The sequence below is a fragment of the Takifugu flavidus genome, chromosome 10 (genome assembly GCF_003711565.1).
Source record: "Takifugu flavidus isolate HTHZ2018 chromosome 10, ASM371156v2, whole genome shotgun sequence".
Taxonomy (NCBI): Eukaryota; Metazoa; Chordata; class Actinopteri; order Tetraodontiformes; family Tetraodontidae; genus Takifugu; species Takifugu flavidus.
The window spans coordinates 11,620,784-11,636,252 of record NC_079529.1 but is presented as its reverse complement, the minus strand read 5'-3'; the positions used below and the strand labels follow the sequence as shown (position 1 = coordinate 11,636,252).

The following is a 15,469-nucleotide window of genomic DNA, read 5'->3' as shown; positions in this document are numbered from 1 at the left end:
TATGTGCATATACAAGAGTAAAATTATTCCATTTAACCACTATCACAGGTTTTAAAATTTAGATTTCCCAACATTTACACTATCTCAGACACACACACACACACACACACACACACACACACACACACACACACACGGAGTACCCCTCAGGTGGCAGTGACAGTTGACTACTGTATCTATGCAACCAACAGTGCACAGATAAGACGGTGTGTCCTTTAAACAAATCTGCCTCATATCTGGCTCAGCTGCATTGTCAAGCTAATCAATCAAACATGCTCACTGTCTTACTACTACAGACTATTGAAAGAAATGTGACACCTGATTGACAGCTATAAATAAAAATCACCCTTTCATACATCCAAAGGGGTTAAGGATAGCACATACCAGGGTCTCAGCACAGAGTAATAGAGACTGAAACCTTGAATACTGTTATTTGTAGTCATAAAAATGCCTTTCACCTCTCCACCCAGTGGTTTAGCAGAACATCCAACCACTTCAGGTTCTGCTCAGTTATAGTTCGCTTGTCCCCCTAGTTAATTTATTCATGACTGCATCTAGTCTTAGAGCTCACAAAAGAAGCAAAGCAGATGCTGGAGCTTCACTTCTCAGAAGGCACTGGGACAGACAAACAGATGGACACAATGTCAGGAAAGATGTGAGTTAAGAAGAGGGCAGAAGGTGAGTGCAGAGCCGGTATGTTGAGATGAGCAATAAGTGTATGGAGTTAAAATTACTGTAGCTCTTTGAGGTCATCAGGCAGATGCTTTTAATAATTTACTAGTCCTACTATATATTTTAGCTTCTGTTTAGTTTTGATTATCGGGTCTTTGATTCAGATATTTTGGTCATTTTTATGAAGGTGTACAGCAGGCAGAACCAAGTCTCAAGATGATTGATGTGTTTGAGAGGAAATGGCTGCATCATCAGATATTTTTATACATCTAAATCAGGGGTCGGCAACCCATGGCTCTAGAGCCGCATGCGGCTCTTTAGTGCCGCCCTAGTGGCTCCCTGGAGCTTTTTCAAAAATGTGAAAATGGAAAAACATAGTGTGAATATATTTTTTGTTTTAATAAAATTTCTGTAGGAGGAAAAACATGACAAACATTCTTAAAGATTTACAATGCTGTAAAAATATGTATAATAAATATTTAATTTCAACATCTCATTATAATGGAAGTTAAACTTAAAGCACCATCGTACAGCAGACTAGTCACGTGGTGCGTCATTCTCTCCAGGATGCATTGCAGGGAACATAAACATTTAATCATGAATGCTCTTTATGTATTTGTAGCCTACTTATCATTTGGAAAGTAGATTAATACAGCTAATATAGACACTTACAGCATGTGTTGCCTTTATTATAAGCCATATATAAGGCTTTTAATTTTTTGCGGCTCCAGACAGATTTGGTTTTTGGTTTTTTTGGTCCAATACGGCTCTTTCAACATTTTGAGTTGCCGACCTCTGATCTAAATGGTTTGATATTTGTTCCTTAATGGCAGTTAATGCTTTTCTGTGATATTTAAAATAACTTTTATCCTCGCTGACTTTTGTACACTGTTCATCAATTATTGATCATTTGTTTATCCATTTGTCCACACAGATGCTCAACACCAATAGCTGAAATGTTACATTTAGAAGCTTGATGCTGTTGCCAAGGGAACCTGCAAGATGTCACAAATGACATCAAATCCAGCTACCTTATCCCACAAGAGGGTCCTTCTGACTCTGTAAACAAAACACAACCTGTCTTACCAAGGTGGGCAAAGCCAAACATCAACCTCACAGTGATTTCACCATTGACCCCCCTCCCCCCCTTCAGGCCACTGACACATCAGAGCAGTCAGTGATGAGCAAAAACAGCACAAGAAAGAGGTGTCACAGTTTCCTTGGGAAATGAAAAGTTAACAAGGTCCCTTACAACCCTTCCATGTCCCACCAGGAATTAAGATAATTTATCATTAAAAAGAAATATATTGCCAGCCTCAATTAAGTCAACAGTGGTTGAGCAGCAGTCCCAGTCTCCTAAACACACTCTCACGAATCTACAAACTGTGCATCAAAGGCTGAGAAGACCCTGGTTGAACACTCCAGACAAAAAAAGGAAAGGAAAGGAAGGAATCATGATAATGTCAGAAGCCAAGAAACACCTTTACCAAGAACAATTAAAAGCCTCAGACTTGATAAGCTTGAGGAAAAAATCAACAATGGCCAGTAAATCCACAACATTGACTGCCAAAACTCAGCAGTTAGACTCAAAGACAAATCATACAGTTCATCCAAATCCTAAAGGATCGACTCAAAGAAAAGCCAGTGGGATTAGAACTAGCAATCCATCTCAGTTCAAGGAGAGTAAAGCCAGTTCCAAATCCAGTGCCATTCAAAAGCCCAGTCCAGGGTTTAATGCTGAGGCCTGTAAGTCCAAAAACTCCGCTGAAAACCTGAGTACTGATCTTGAAGTTGGCAAAAATTATTTTACACACAAAAAAGGTTTGTTTATTTCAACATCAGCTCTGGCGGATCTGTCTCCACCCCTGAATTTCTCTCCTAGAATGAAATCAGCCAAAACCAAACCAGGTTCTGCTCCTGCCAAAAGTCCCAATTCTCTTGGGCCAACCAAGGAGAGCCAGCAAAGTTTTCCATCTCTTCCAGGTAATTGTACAGCAATGTTTGAATTTTTTATTTTTTTTAATGTCAGAAAAAGTTACACGATTACATGCTGTCTTTGAAAAGTCTGTCTTTAGAGCTCTGTTGCCATTCACTTATCTTCAATTCCATCCTTATAAATTATATTTAGTTATCTGAAAAAAACATGCAGAATTATTAAAAGTTTTAAGTTACAGTTCTAGGATACAGTTCTAGGGAAAATAGTAATTGAATAATATGTGTTTACTGTCTGTAGGTTCTGGACGGATGGCCACCTCTAGCCTCAAAACCAAAACCACTTTTGGCTTGACAATGGGGAGATGGTCTACAACAGAACCCCAGGAAGCACTTACTGCTGTTTCAAGGGATGTGAAATCCACTAGAGCAGGACATAAGATTCTTAGTCGTGGTCTCACCTTTGATGCCAGCACTAAATCACTCGCGCAGACTCAAATGGTCTTATCCCAAGAGGACACCGGCAAGACCAATATTACATATAACTCCCCTGGCAAGGAAGAGAATAGAAAGCCAGAGATTGGCAGAGGCAAAGATATTGTTGGGATTTTTTCTCTCAATCCACTTACTGCCTTTCCCACTCATTCAGCAAAGTCTAGGACAGTCAGGGACTCTGCATCCATGACTGACATCAGTGACAGGTTCCATCAGCTGAGGGATGTCGGCACCCAAGTGGATTTTGACAACTGCTCCACACCTCAAAAGGTTACAGCTACCTCGTCTTTGATTGGCTCTCCTTGCCATCAGTCAGATAGTGTGACTTGTGTCAACAAAGCACCATTTCATCACGTCTGCAAAATCGATATTGAGCTGAGCAGCCGGACTGTTCTTAGTTCTGATGGCAATGACAATGCTGCCTCCCTTTCTCCCTGTCTGTGTACTACTAGCTTCCAACAGAACTCTGACCTTTCACTCAGTATCCAACATAATAAGGAGGCAGAAAAAAATGTAGGCCATCCAACATTGAATGAGGAAGAGCAGGAAGGAGAAAATATGGGTAAGCCGCAGGAAGTGGTTTGGGACAAACAGGGCATGACATGGGAGGTGTATGGTGCCTCTGTTGACATGGACTGTCTGGCTGTGGCCATCCAGTCTCACCTTGAATGCAAGATAAAGGAGCAAAAGAAACAAATTACTTCTCTGAGGAGGTCCATCTGCTGCAACAACAAGGTGAAGATGAAGAGGAAGGGTGGAGTTCTCACATGCTGCAGGAAGGCATCCTCGGTCATGGACTAAACCTCCCAAATTGGACTACAACCCCCGTGACTGCTCTGATCATGTCAAGTAGGTTTTATTGTAATTTCAACCATGTAAACTGTTTATAGTGAGACAAATGTTTCTCCATGGATCAAGTGGGGCTAAATTTAACCCAAAAAAAGACATTTGAGACAGGCTACATTTAAGGCATACAGATTGTAGACATACTGTATATAAGCTGTCTGCATGCAATGATGCATGTTTTCTACTGATGAATTCAGGGAGCAGATTTGAGGGGATTAAGGTGAAACAGAATCACCTGATGGCTCGCTCAATGGGAAGAAAGCCAAAGAACTTCTAATAAGAATGTGGTTATTTATTCACAATGCAGGTATGACTTTCACGTTCACTGAAGCACATCTGGCCCCAACTATCATCTCAATATGTACATTTCCACTACAGGGTATCAGCTTTACATGGTTGATATCAATACAACGCAGTACTGCACAGTCACAGTGGTGTTTCATTTGACTAGGGTACCGATTCAATGAGGGCAGGGACTTCATAACAGTGCTATCTGAAACTCATGACAATGTTGACGTGCAACACAGATAAAGGTAGAGGAGAAAGAAATCCCCCTGATAAATGTTTGGTTTGGCCCTTTTCAGAATGTTTACAGAAAATTCAGTAAATTATTTATATCATCAGCAATAAAATCCACACGACTGTGCACATAGTACATAACTGCAAAAAGAAAAAAAAAAGAAAATCAACCAGCAATAACACTAGCTTAGTTGTTCAAATGTTGCTGGCAGGCTGAATTTACATTTTGCTCAGTAGGAAAGAAAGCACAAAATACAACAGACAGACAGTACTGGTGGTTAATTAGCCAGCTCGTTGTCAGCATAGGGCAAACAACAGCATTACTTTGTAAAGATACTTTGTTTTAATACTATAAAAGTTTACTGATTGGACATGCAATTACTGAACATACTGTACATAATAATATGAAATAGCTATGGTTGACATTGGTCAGGCTTGCCTTGTGTTTGTTCTGTATTTAGCTTAAATGCCTTTTGTGTTTCATGTCAAACTCTTTGAATTTATATTGTGGTTGTGCTTGTATGCAAAATTTGTTTAGTAGCACTTTATTATGTTGCAATGTTGTGCATTATTATTTAGTGTACTCCACAACTTTATCTATATGTGTTGGACCCCCAGTAAGAGCTGTAGTAATGGTGGAGCTAATTGAGATCCATATAAATGAATCTAAGGTATCAGTGGAATTAGTATTATTAAAGATACAGAAAATCACAAAACACATCTCTGTCGAATCTCTTCTCTGACTAAAACATCCTCTGGGTTCTCCCATCTGACATGCAGCTCAAGAAAATATCCATACCTCACTAGTGGAAAATGGTTTTGCTACTAGTCCTAGGAACTGCTAAGATCTTACGTAGAACCCTCAGAATCCCCAGCGTCTGGTAAGGGACCCAAGTCTGAAGGAGGCACTGGGACTTGAAGTACAGACTGAGTTACCATCACCTGATTCTATTGTCAACCATGTTGCCATTAGCACAACAGATCAAGTACTACTACTGACAGCTTTAAAGTATGAACCCAGTCTATTTGGGATGGCCATGTTTTTGCAGTAATACTTCAGTTTCTGTGTACTCTGTGTACTCTGTTTTTGAGCAGATTAAAGATGACAGCAAATTCCCTTTGCTCGTATTACATTTTTTATGTACTTCATTCTTATGAAATGAAGCATGAACCACTTAAGCCCTCATGCATTCTCCATCACATTGCATTTTGTTTCCTTATTTTAACATTTGCATCTTATTTTGGATCACTTTCCTTTGCTGTCTATTTGCTGTCTATTTGGCTTCATTCACAAACTTGCACTTATGGTTAGATTGTTTTCAGTTTTACTTGTGGACTAATTTGTGAGAACTGACTAAAACAATATGTAAATGTGTAAATATCTGTGCTAATATTAATGGTTATAATTATGATGATGGTGTTATAAAATTCTAAATTGCCGGTAAACATGCACATCCAGAGTCCTCCGAACTGAAGATAATTATTAAACAGGCCTGCTGATCTGTTCTAGGGAAACTGCTGCTTGTGTTCCTCTGAATAATCATTTCAGTCTCATAGTTGGCCAATCAGAGTTTACCACACTTGTCATGGATACAACATCCTCTCTGATCCCAGTTTTTGCAACCTACAACAAGAAGAGATTGACATTTTCTTCAGGCAATAAGTCAGAAAACTAGTTCAAGACAAAATACACAGAAAAACAAAATAAATGTGTCAGCATTATTTTTGCTACAGAAGGTGACATGGGCAAAGGTTTTTTTTCATTATTTGCTTGTTTTGGTTTTTACATTTGACTCAATTTTATGTACAAGGTGCTGGCCGAATGTTCCTTCTGGCATTGTTTTAGATTTCTCTTTAAACTACTGTGTGTTTTCGCCTGATGTCCCTCCATGTTTCAACACTTTATCTGAATTATTCACAAACACTTAAGTCACCAAAGCTAGATCCGAAGAACATCTTCTGTTTCTGGGTGTGTGTCCGCTTACTCTGCCGAGAAGTCTGATGCTTCTGATGATGAGAGGGGTGCAGCAGCCTCACTAACATTCACACTTGACTCTATTGCGAGATTTTCTTTCTATTCCTGAAAAAGAAAATAGTAAATCAGAGGAGGTGTGCTCACTGATCTAAATCACAGGACCCTCAAGCAAAAAGAGCAAAGACTATAAAGAAAGTGTTATTCTTGTAAAATAGATACCTACCATTTAGCCTAAAAAGGCTCTCTGTAAGTCTAAAACGGACTATTTTTCTTCTTTAATTTAAGAAAATCAGAATAATCCCAGATTTCTTTTCAGCACTGTGGCCAAATTAACCATTAGCCCCAGCGTTTTAGATCCACATATCCTTTTCGCCCCTTATGGTGAAGAATTCATGAGCTTCACTGATAAAGCTGTCCCTTCCAACCGCTGCAAGACCATTATTAGCAGCTGTTGGGACTGTAAGATCACACGGGGTCTCCACTTAAACTCCTTCACCCCTAGAAATTTTTCTGAGATGTCTTCTTTTAATCAAAGATCTAAGCCAACCTTTTAGATCCCATACCATTACACTTGTTGAAGGATGTTTTACCACTGAGCGGCAGTTCAGTTCTTTTGCAATAGGTGGCAGTAATTAAACAGTTGCTTAAAAAAACATAACTGGATCCTGATGTGCTAGCAAATTACAGACCGATATCCAACCTTCCTTTTATCTCTAAAATTCTCGAGAGGGTGGTGGTGACTCAGTTACTGGAGCACCTGCAGAGAAACCGCCTGTTTGAGATGTTTCAGTCAGACTTTAGAGCTCATCACAGCACAGAAACGGCACTTCTTAAAGTCACTAATGATCTTCTCATAGCTTCAGATCATGGACTGGTCTCTATTCTGGTTCTGCTGCTTTTGATACAGTTGATCACAGCATCCTGTTACAGAGACTGGAACATGTGATTGGGATTAAAGGGACAGCACTAGACTGGTTTAGATCATATTTATCTGATAGATACCAGTTTGCTCATGTCCATGGTGGTCCCTCCTTATACAGTAGGGTTAGCCATGGAGTTCCACAAGGTTCTGTACATGGACCAATCCTCTTCACCTTGTACATGCTTCCCTTAGGGAACATTATTCGGCAGCATGGGATACATTTTCATTGTTATGCTGATGACACTCAGCTTTATTTATCCATGAAACCAGAGGAGACAGAGAAGTTAGTGAAGCTTCAGACCTGTCTTAAAGACATAAAGTCCTGCATGTCTTCAAATTTCCTCCTCCTTAATTCAGGAAAAAAGGAGGTCATGGTGTTTGGTCCTGAACCTCTCAGGGATAGATTAGATCACATGATCACTGTAGATGGTATCTCATTAGCATCTAGTCTCTCTGTGAGGAATCTTGGAGTAACTTTTGACCAAAATCTCTCCTCTCCTTCACACATTAAATTAGTCTCCAGAAGTGCCTTTTTTCACCTGAGGGACATCACAAGGATTAGGAAGCTACTAACGCGACATGGTGCTGAAAAGTTAGTCCATGCATTTGTTGCTTCCAGGCTGGACTATTGTAATTCTTTATTATCAGGGTGTCCAACAACTCTTTAAGAAGCCTCCAGTTGATCCAAAATGCTGCAGCCAGAGTTCTGACAGGTATTGACAAAAGAGATCACATAACTCCTGTAATGGCGTCGCTTCATTGGCTGCCCGTTAAATTTAGAATAATTTTTAAAACCCTTCTTTTGACCTACAAGGTCCTCAGAGGCCTAGCTCCATCCTACCTGGAGGAGCTAGTGATACCTTATCAGCCCAATAGACCGCTCCGCTCTCAGAATGCTGGTCTACTTGTGGTTCCCAGAGTCTCTAGGAGTAGAATGGGGGGCCGAGCATTTAGCTACCAGGCCCCCCTTCTATGGAACCAGCTCCCAGTCCAGGTAAGGGAGGCTGACTCCATCTCTACTTTTAACCTCTGACCCACTCAGCCGGCTCAATATAGTGTATTTTTGTATGTGTTTCTGTGCTCTGTGCCAGTCCTCTCCTCTCCTCTCCTCTCCTCTCCTCTCCTCTCCTCCTCTCCTCTCCTCTCTCCTCTCCTCTCCTCTCTCTCCTCTCCTTCACACATTAAATTAGTCTCCAGAAGTGCCTTTTTTCACCTGAGGGACATCACAAGGATTAGGAAGCTACTAACGCGACATGGTGCTGAAAAGTTAGTCCATGCATTTGTTGCTTCCAGGCTGGACTATTGTAATTCTTTATTATCAGGGTGTCCAACAACTCTTTAAGAAGCCTCCAGTTGATCCAAAATGCTGCAGCCAGAGTTCTGACAGGTATTGACAAAAGAGATCACATAACTCCTGTAATGGCGTCGCTTCATTGGCTGCCCGTTAAATTTAGAATAATTTTTAAAACCCTTCTTTTGACCTACAAGGTCCTCAGAGGCCTAGCTCCATCCTACCTGGAGGAGCTAGTGATACCTTATCAGCCCAATAGACCGCTCCGCTCTCAGAATGCTGGTCTACTTGTGGTTCCCAGAGTCTCTAGGAGTAGAATGGGGGGCCGAGCATTTAGCTACCAGGCCCCCCTTCTATGGAACCAGCTCCCAGTCCAGGTAAGGGAGGCTGACTCCATCTCTACTTTTAACCTCTGACCCACTCAGCCGGCTCAATATAGTGTATTTTTGTATGTGTTTCTGTGCTCTGTGCCAGTCCTCTCCTCTCCTCTCCTCTCCTCTCCTCTCCTCTCCTCTCCTCTCCTCTCCTCTTCTCTCCTTTCCTCTCCTCTCCTCTCCTTCTCCTTTCCTCTCCTCTCCTCTCCTCTCCTCTCCTTTCCTTTCCTTTCCTTTCCTTTCCTTTCCTCATCTTATCAAGTAGACTAGTGATGCTGTTTCTTGTGTAGTTGGTTTCTACTTGTTGTAGTTGGTCCCCCTACATGAGCCTGGTCCTGCTCAAGGTTTCTTCCTGTGAAAGGGGAGTTTTTCCTTGCCACTGTTGCTTGTCTGGGGTTAGGCCCTGGGATTCTGGAAAGCGCCTTGAAACAATTTTGATTGTAAAAGATGCTATATAAATAAAGATTGGTTGATTGATTGATCATATCAAGCTTGAGTGTAATTACTGAGTGTTTTAGTATCACTCAAACAACAAATATAAGAAATACGCTCAAAATATCAGAATCTATTTTACTTTAGATAGCATTTTATCATTAACCATAATAAGGGATTAATACTTGTTAGAGATTAGGCTCTTTAGGTAGTTTTAGTGTCAATGTTTATTACTGTCTTAAACATTCAACCTCAATAAACCAAAACTCCTTTAGAAAGTAAAACATGATTATCACATCAGGATAAATGGTGCCAGTCGGGACTTTATTACCCAACTTCATTAAAACACAAATGATATTCAAGGACTTGTATTTGGACATAAATTGAATTTTATTCAAAGACAGATGAAATTATTGACAAAGAAATAATGCAGATTTAAAAAAATAAAAATAATATTTTTTTTGGCTCCCCAAGTTCACTTTATCCGTCTGTTCGCCTCTTGGAGCCAGGAGAAGAAGTTGGTCACGGATGTCACATTGACTGAGGATGACCTCCACTTAAAGAAGGTCTCATCCTGGATGACTTCTTCATCCAACAGCACATCAAAAAACATCCGCAGCAGACCTACACGGACACACACCAGCAGAAATCACAGGAATAAGTCAATAGAAACACACCACTGGCTCCTGGATTTGGAGTTCAAAGTTAAAATGAACAAAGCCGTGACCGTTGAGGTGGATAGATGGGACACTCACCATCAGGTTGGTCTATGTGGACCACCAGCTGCTGCAGAACGTTCAGGGCCACCAGCTGCTTCTGGTCATCCTTGATGAACCTCTTGAGGAGGCTCACTCTCTGGAGCAGCTGATAGGTGTTGAGAGTATAAACCCCACCTGACAACACAAACACTCTCTTCACACCACTGTAAAGAAACTGAACACATCTAATTATGGACCATAAAGTGTCCCAGACTGGTTTTGTGGATGTGCTCACATCATGTAAAACAGACGTCTGTGTGGAGTAAAACTAATGAATCATGTTTTTGGACAGAAACAGGCTGAGCTTTCTGCCTCTATATGACTTTATAGAACACTTACAGTCAACAATGACTGACTGGCACACTGCTCTCATCAAGGCCCTCACAAACCCGTCTGATGACCTCTGCCTGTTGCTGAGGGTGTTCTGGGAGGGGGAGAGGAACCTTTGTTAGTTTCATGCCTACAGTCATAATCTCTAGAAAAATCCAGTTTAAAGGTCATTCTCATGGGGAGTTACCTGGATCCACTCCTCTATTTAATCATTGACAGAGTTGTTCTGCAGGAGTCTTCTCAGTGTTTGATACACTTCTTCTTCACAGTCCTGCGCTCGTGCCTCCTCCTGGTTCTTGTGTTCAACTGAGAGCAACAAGTAGTGAAAAACCCCATCCAGGTGTCAGCTTTAAAAATGCACCCAATCCTTTGGCTTTTTCAGTTATTTACCTGGAATTTTGTTGACCTCTTTCATCTGTGCTCCTCTGTTTAGCTGTTCATCCAGGTACACCACAGGTTCTCTTTGTTTTGGTCCCCAGGTGTTTCTCATGCTCCTGCATTCATATTGTTTTGGTGACCCAAGAGTTGAGCTGCTGCCCCTCTGGTACCGCAGCTTCCGGTCTCCATCACAGTTGCGTCTGAAGTCCTGGTTGAACTTCCCAGGAATTGCTTTCTTCAACTGGAGCATCTCCCTCTCCTCAGCCTGCTTCACCTCTTGGTGAAGCTGCTGGATGGTTTTGGGCCCTTCATCTCTCCTTCGGGGAACCCAATCGTTCTGAAGGCCACACATGAGATGTGATGAGAATTCAACTTGCAGAATATATTCCTGATTTAACCATGAAAGAGTCTCACCTCTCTTAGGGCCACAACATCCTGCAACATGAATTTGATTCTTGACGACATCTTCTTCTTCATTAGGTTGCAAATGAGGCCACAGTAGCTGTTGAGTTTTGGCTAAAAGAAAGAAAATAAAAGGAGCGTCGCAGTCGTTAGGACAGACTGATCAAGCCACCTGCGAGGGACTGTCTTTTGCCCCTGGTTTCCCTCTGGGTTGTGTGGCAAATGCATGTGTACCTCTCACCTGTTCCATGTTCATTTTTGGTGCACTTTTATTATTTACTGTTTTCATTCTTGTTTTGGTTTTATCAAAAGAACTAACAAAAACTGTGTTTGGATCTGTTTGTCCTGCCACATTATAATTATTTTACTAATGTTCCTGGGTAGTGACTGTAATATAAACTATATAATTTTGTTATTGATTAGTAAACCATATAATTTATAATTAATAATTGACATTAAACCATTTCTTAGATTTAAGTATTTATAAATACTTTTTAACCTATTATGAACTGTAAGTATTTAACAGTGTGTAAAACACCTATTGATGTGTCGTTTCTTACAAACATGCAAAAAAAGAGAAAAGAATAGTTAATCTTTGAGTTGAAATTACTACTATTGACCAACAGATGGGGATGGTTTTCAACAAGTGTTCTATAAATAATTTCTTCTTTCTATAATAATTTCTTCTTTCTAAAACTGCCAATTAATTCTTATTTGATATGATGTGGTATGAAAAAGCCTCTTTCTTTTATAACTTAATTATAAAGTAAAATAAATCTATTTTAGATCTATTTATTTTTTTCCTCATGCAGAAAAAAGACAGACAGACAGACAGACAGACAGACAGACAGACAGACAGACAGACAGACAGACAGACAGACAGATAGATAGATAGATAGATAGATAGATAGATAGATAGATAGATAGATAGATAGATAGATAGATAGATAGGTGTGAATTGGAAATTTGGAAAATTTACTTAACATATTAATCAAAAAACACTTTTATTTACAACACTTTTATTTACAACACTTTTATTTACAATAGTCAAGAGTAAAATTTCACTTTTAAAAAAACTCTCCATTGTTTTTTGAAATAATCAATTTGATACTCCAAAAGTAATTAAAACTCAAAAATATTTCACGATATAAAAACATATTTGATTAATATTCCCCCAGTGCTAGTTCAGATGTGAAAAAGGTACGTTTTTGTCTTCATTCATTTGTCCTTTTCCCCATATACATTGTTGTTTTATATTTTTTCAATCTCCATTCTTGTCCAATTGTTTTGCCGTGTGGGCGCGGCCTCTCTCTCAAACATGAACCCTGCACTGCTGCACTTATCTGTTTAATCTGGTTTTTCTTCTCATCTGACTTAAGTAGGTGTGAAATTTTTCTTTACTTTTGAAATTGTCTTGTATCTAATTAGAAAATAATTACATATAATGAAAACTTAAGAGTTTTGTGCTTGAAACTGTATAGAATAAATAAATTAGTATATATGTAAATGATTATGTTTCTGCAGAATTTTTATTTAGCATTAAATAGTAAATACTAACATCACATAAAGATTAAGAGCTTTGATGTTTTCTTGTTTAATATATTTTGAAGAAATAGCGTTAATTAATTTCTAACCCTGTGTGATGATGTAATGTCTGTATTAATTAATAGAAGTTATGCATTAATAAACATAGTGGGATAATAAATGAAATAATTCACCTTACATACTTAAGAATCTCTATACAATCTATTATACAATCAATGCTTTGTCAAAATGTTTTTCAGCATTACAAAGAATGGAAAAATTTACAATAGTGGTGAACTTTGACCTACAGCTATTCTGTAGTGTTTAGCTTGATCTTCTCCTTCTCCTGATATCATAATTTTCTTTGTGGAGAATGCATCAAGACTGCTGAATGAGCAAACTTCTGTCTCTTGGGTTTGGCGTCTTTGCAACTTTCTGAAATAAATCAAAGCTGGAAAAGTTTTTCTCTTTAGTTCAGATTTTTCTGAAATTCTCTCAGACACCTGAACAACATGTAATTGACGTGCCCTTACTCTGGATGACTTTCAGGTAACACTCAACATTTTTGGTAACTATAGTGTTACATGTGAACAATGACGTTCTGTGGTAATGAGTCCCTGAGTTAGACTTTGTTTTGATTGTGTAACAGATTTGTACCTTTTCTATTGCCTATCTTCCATCAAATGCTCTTTCTCTCTCTCCAACCTTCTCTCTATCCCTCTCTCTGACTCTCAGACACACACATACAACTGCTTTCCATTTAATCAAATTTGTTACTGTCCATATTAATTTTAAAAGTGAAATATTTTTAAAACAGCTAAATAGGAAACCGAAGAGTTGGCGGCAGCTTTCATTCGTTAGCTAAATCTAAATGGTTTTGCAGTGACTAGTTTTTGAGGTGAAAGAGTGAGAAGATGTCAGATGTCCAAATGAACATTGAGCTTGACCTAAATGGAGCTAGAAAACAACAGGTATCTTCCTTAATTCCTTACATTTTCATGCTGACATACGCTTGTAATCCATAATGTTGTCTAAAACAGCTGTTTTCAGCCTGCAGGTTCAGCTTCCCAGCAACAGGGAGCCACTGTTAGCTTTCACAACATCCATTATGAAGTAAAAGAGGGAGGCTGCTGTTTGTGGGGGAAGAGGAGTTTGACTAAATCCATCCTCATTGACCTGAAGTGAGTATTACCTTCAAAAGGTAAAATTTACAGTAAGTGCCATTTGTTTGAATAGCTTTTAAATGTGAACTTTTTTATTATCTGTGTAACTTTGAAAATTATAAGCACTAGAACACTTGACTCCACATGCATAAAATCAATTCAATGTTCAGACAAAAAATGTGTTAAAATTTTGATAGATTGACTGATTAAAAGTAGCATCGCCCTGTTAACTTGAAGCTGCTCTCGACTTTGTGGGAACACAAATAACAATGATGGCATTCATTCCATATAAGTTGATTGTTTTGTCAGCTGATCATTAGACAAGGTTTTGCAAACAAAACAACAAGGGCTTTCTAGTGGGTGTTTTCATTTAGCAAAGATTTGCACTATATAAAAAGAAGATGCTATGTGACTGACCTGACTTCTAACGTGATGAAATGATTTGGTTAGTTTGGACCTTTTCTGAATGATTACTGGAGTTCTCCAAGAAGGCAAATGTGATGCAATGAAATTTCAAAGCTGCAACTTCAAAGCTGCACATGCACACGCATGCACGCGCATGCATGCACACAAAGTGCAGACACACACACGTGAGACAAAAGACGGAAGTTTAGCAAGGTCTCCCTCTGTGACAGAACCACATAGCCTTCTGAAAACAATGAGATCAAAAAACAAATAACAGCAGCAGGATGTTGAAATGTTTGCTAGCAAAAAAAATGCACAAAAACAATTCCTGAAAAAACTCTTTTTTTCATATAAAAACCTATGAAAGGCCTGTTATGTTTAAAATCATAACCAAGAGTTGGTTTTGTGCAACAAATTTGTGCAGCAAATGTATTTAGAGTCGGTTGGGGAAAGCTCTTGTTCAGGAAATTAACATAAAATTGAAAAAACATGAAAGAAAATTGTATCTCGTCTTCTCTTGCTTATCTGGAGCTGGGTAAGAAAGGCATCAGCCGAAGCAGTGATGCCCAGACTTCCCTAACCCTGACAATCCTAGGCCATTGGAGAGGCAGTCTTTCCAGCATGTCTATCTCGTGGCCTATGCCCGGTGTGACATACCTGGAACACTTCCCTAGGGAGATATCCAGGGGGATCCAAAACAGGTGCTTGAACCTCCTTAGCTGACTCCTCTCAACAGGAAGGCACAGCGACTCTATTCTGAGCTCCTCCCAAGTGACTGAGCTTTTCACCCTATGTCTAAGGGAGCACCAAAGCACCCTCTAGAGTAAAATCATTTTGCGTACTGTATCTGTGATCTTGTCCTTTTGGTCACTACCCAAAGTTCATGACCATAGGTGAGAGTAGGAGCATAGATTGACTGGTAAAACGACAGCTTCACCTTTGGACTAAGCTCTTTTTTGAGTTCAGTACACAGAACGCATAACTACAGAGGGTGCACGATCGGCTCCATTCTTGTCCATTGTTTTGCCGTGTGGGCGCGGCCTCTCTCTCA

At 39.5% G+C, this 15,469-nt stretch overlaps 2 protein-coding genes and 1 long non-coding RNA gene across 5 annotated transcripts; 2 read left to right on the top strand and 1 right to left on the bottom strand.

Annotated features, from left to right (window-relative positions):
• The first annotated feature begins 97 nt into the window (after positions 1-97).
• Positions 98-5,585, top strand: gprin3a (GPRIN family member 3a). The gene is made up of 3 exons (XM_057045090.1): positions 98-678; positions 1,607-2,655; positions 2,906-5,585. The coding sequence occupies exons 2-3, from the start codon at positions 2,127-2,129 to the stop codon at positions 3,898-3,900; spliced, it is 1,524 nt and encodes a 507-aa protein (XP_056901070.1). The 5' UTR covers positions 98-678; positions 1,607-2,126; the 3' UTR covers positions 3,901-5,585.
• A 4,245-nt stretch (positions 5,586-9,830) lies between these two features.
• LOC130532540 (eukaryotic translation initiation factor 4 gamma 3-like) lies at positions 9,831-11,632 on the bottom strand. 2 transcript variants are annotated; one of them, XM_057045239.1, is made up of 6 exons: positions 11,339-11,478; positions 10,937-11,261; positions 10,734-10,852; positions 10,556-10,640; positions 10,214-10,351; positions 9,831-10,082 (listed from the first exon to the last, which is right to left on the bottom strand). In XM_057045239.1, the coding sequence occupies exons 4-6, from the start codon at positions 10,587-10,589 to the stop codon at positions 9,934-9,936; spliced, it is 321 nt and encodes a 106-aa protein (XP_056901219.1). In that variant the 5' UTR covers positions 10,590-10,640; positions 10,734-10,852; positions 10,937-11,261; positions 11,339-11,478; the 3' UTR covers positions 9,831-9,933. The 2 variants fall into 2 exon arrangements, 1 of the variants encoding a protein (XP_056901219.1); XR_008952357.1 differs by having other exon boundaries at positions 10,214-10,640; positions 11,339-11,632.
• Positions 11,633-12,346: 714 nt separating this feature from the next.
• Positions 12,347-15,409, top strand: LOC130532644 (uncharacterized). 2 transcript variants are annotated; one of them, XR_008952386.1, is made up of 3 exons: positions 12,347-12,704; positions 13,734-13,821; positions 13,901-15,409. It is a non-coding gene; the product is annotated as an uncharacterized LOC130532644 (long non-coding RNA). The 2 variants fall into 2 exon arrangements; XR_008952385.1 differs by lacking the exon at positions 12,347-12,704 and adding an exon at positions 12,735-13,399.
• Positions 15,410-15,469: the final 60 nt, after the last annotated feature.

What these genes read in the sequence shown, in the direction of transcription:
- gprin3a (XM_057045090.1), top strand. Translation starts at nt 2,127, where the DNA reads ATGATAATGTCAGAAGCCAAGAAACACCTTTACCAAGAACAATTAAAA. An exon ending in AAGTTTTCCATCTCTTCCAG is followed by an intron (nt 2,656 to 2,905) that starts GTAATTGTACAG and finishes TACTGTCTGTAG; the next exon opens with GTTCTGGACGGATGGCCACC.
- LOC130532540 (XM_057045239.1), bottom strand. Translation starts at nt 10,589, where the DNA reads ATGAGAGCAGTGTGCCAGTCAGTCATTGTTGACT. An exon ending in CCAGTCAGTCATTGTTGACT is followed by an intron (nt 10,352 to 10,555) that starts GTAAGTGTTCTA and finishes TTGTGTTGTCAG; the next exon opens with GTGGGGTTTATACTCTCAAC. An exon ending in CCACATAGACCAACCTGATG is followed by an intron (nt 10,083 to 10,213) that starts GTGAGTGTCCCA and finishes GTGTCCGTGTAG; the next exon opens with GTCTGCTGCGGATGTTTTTT.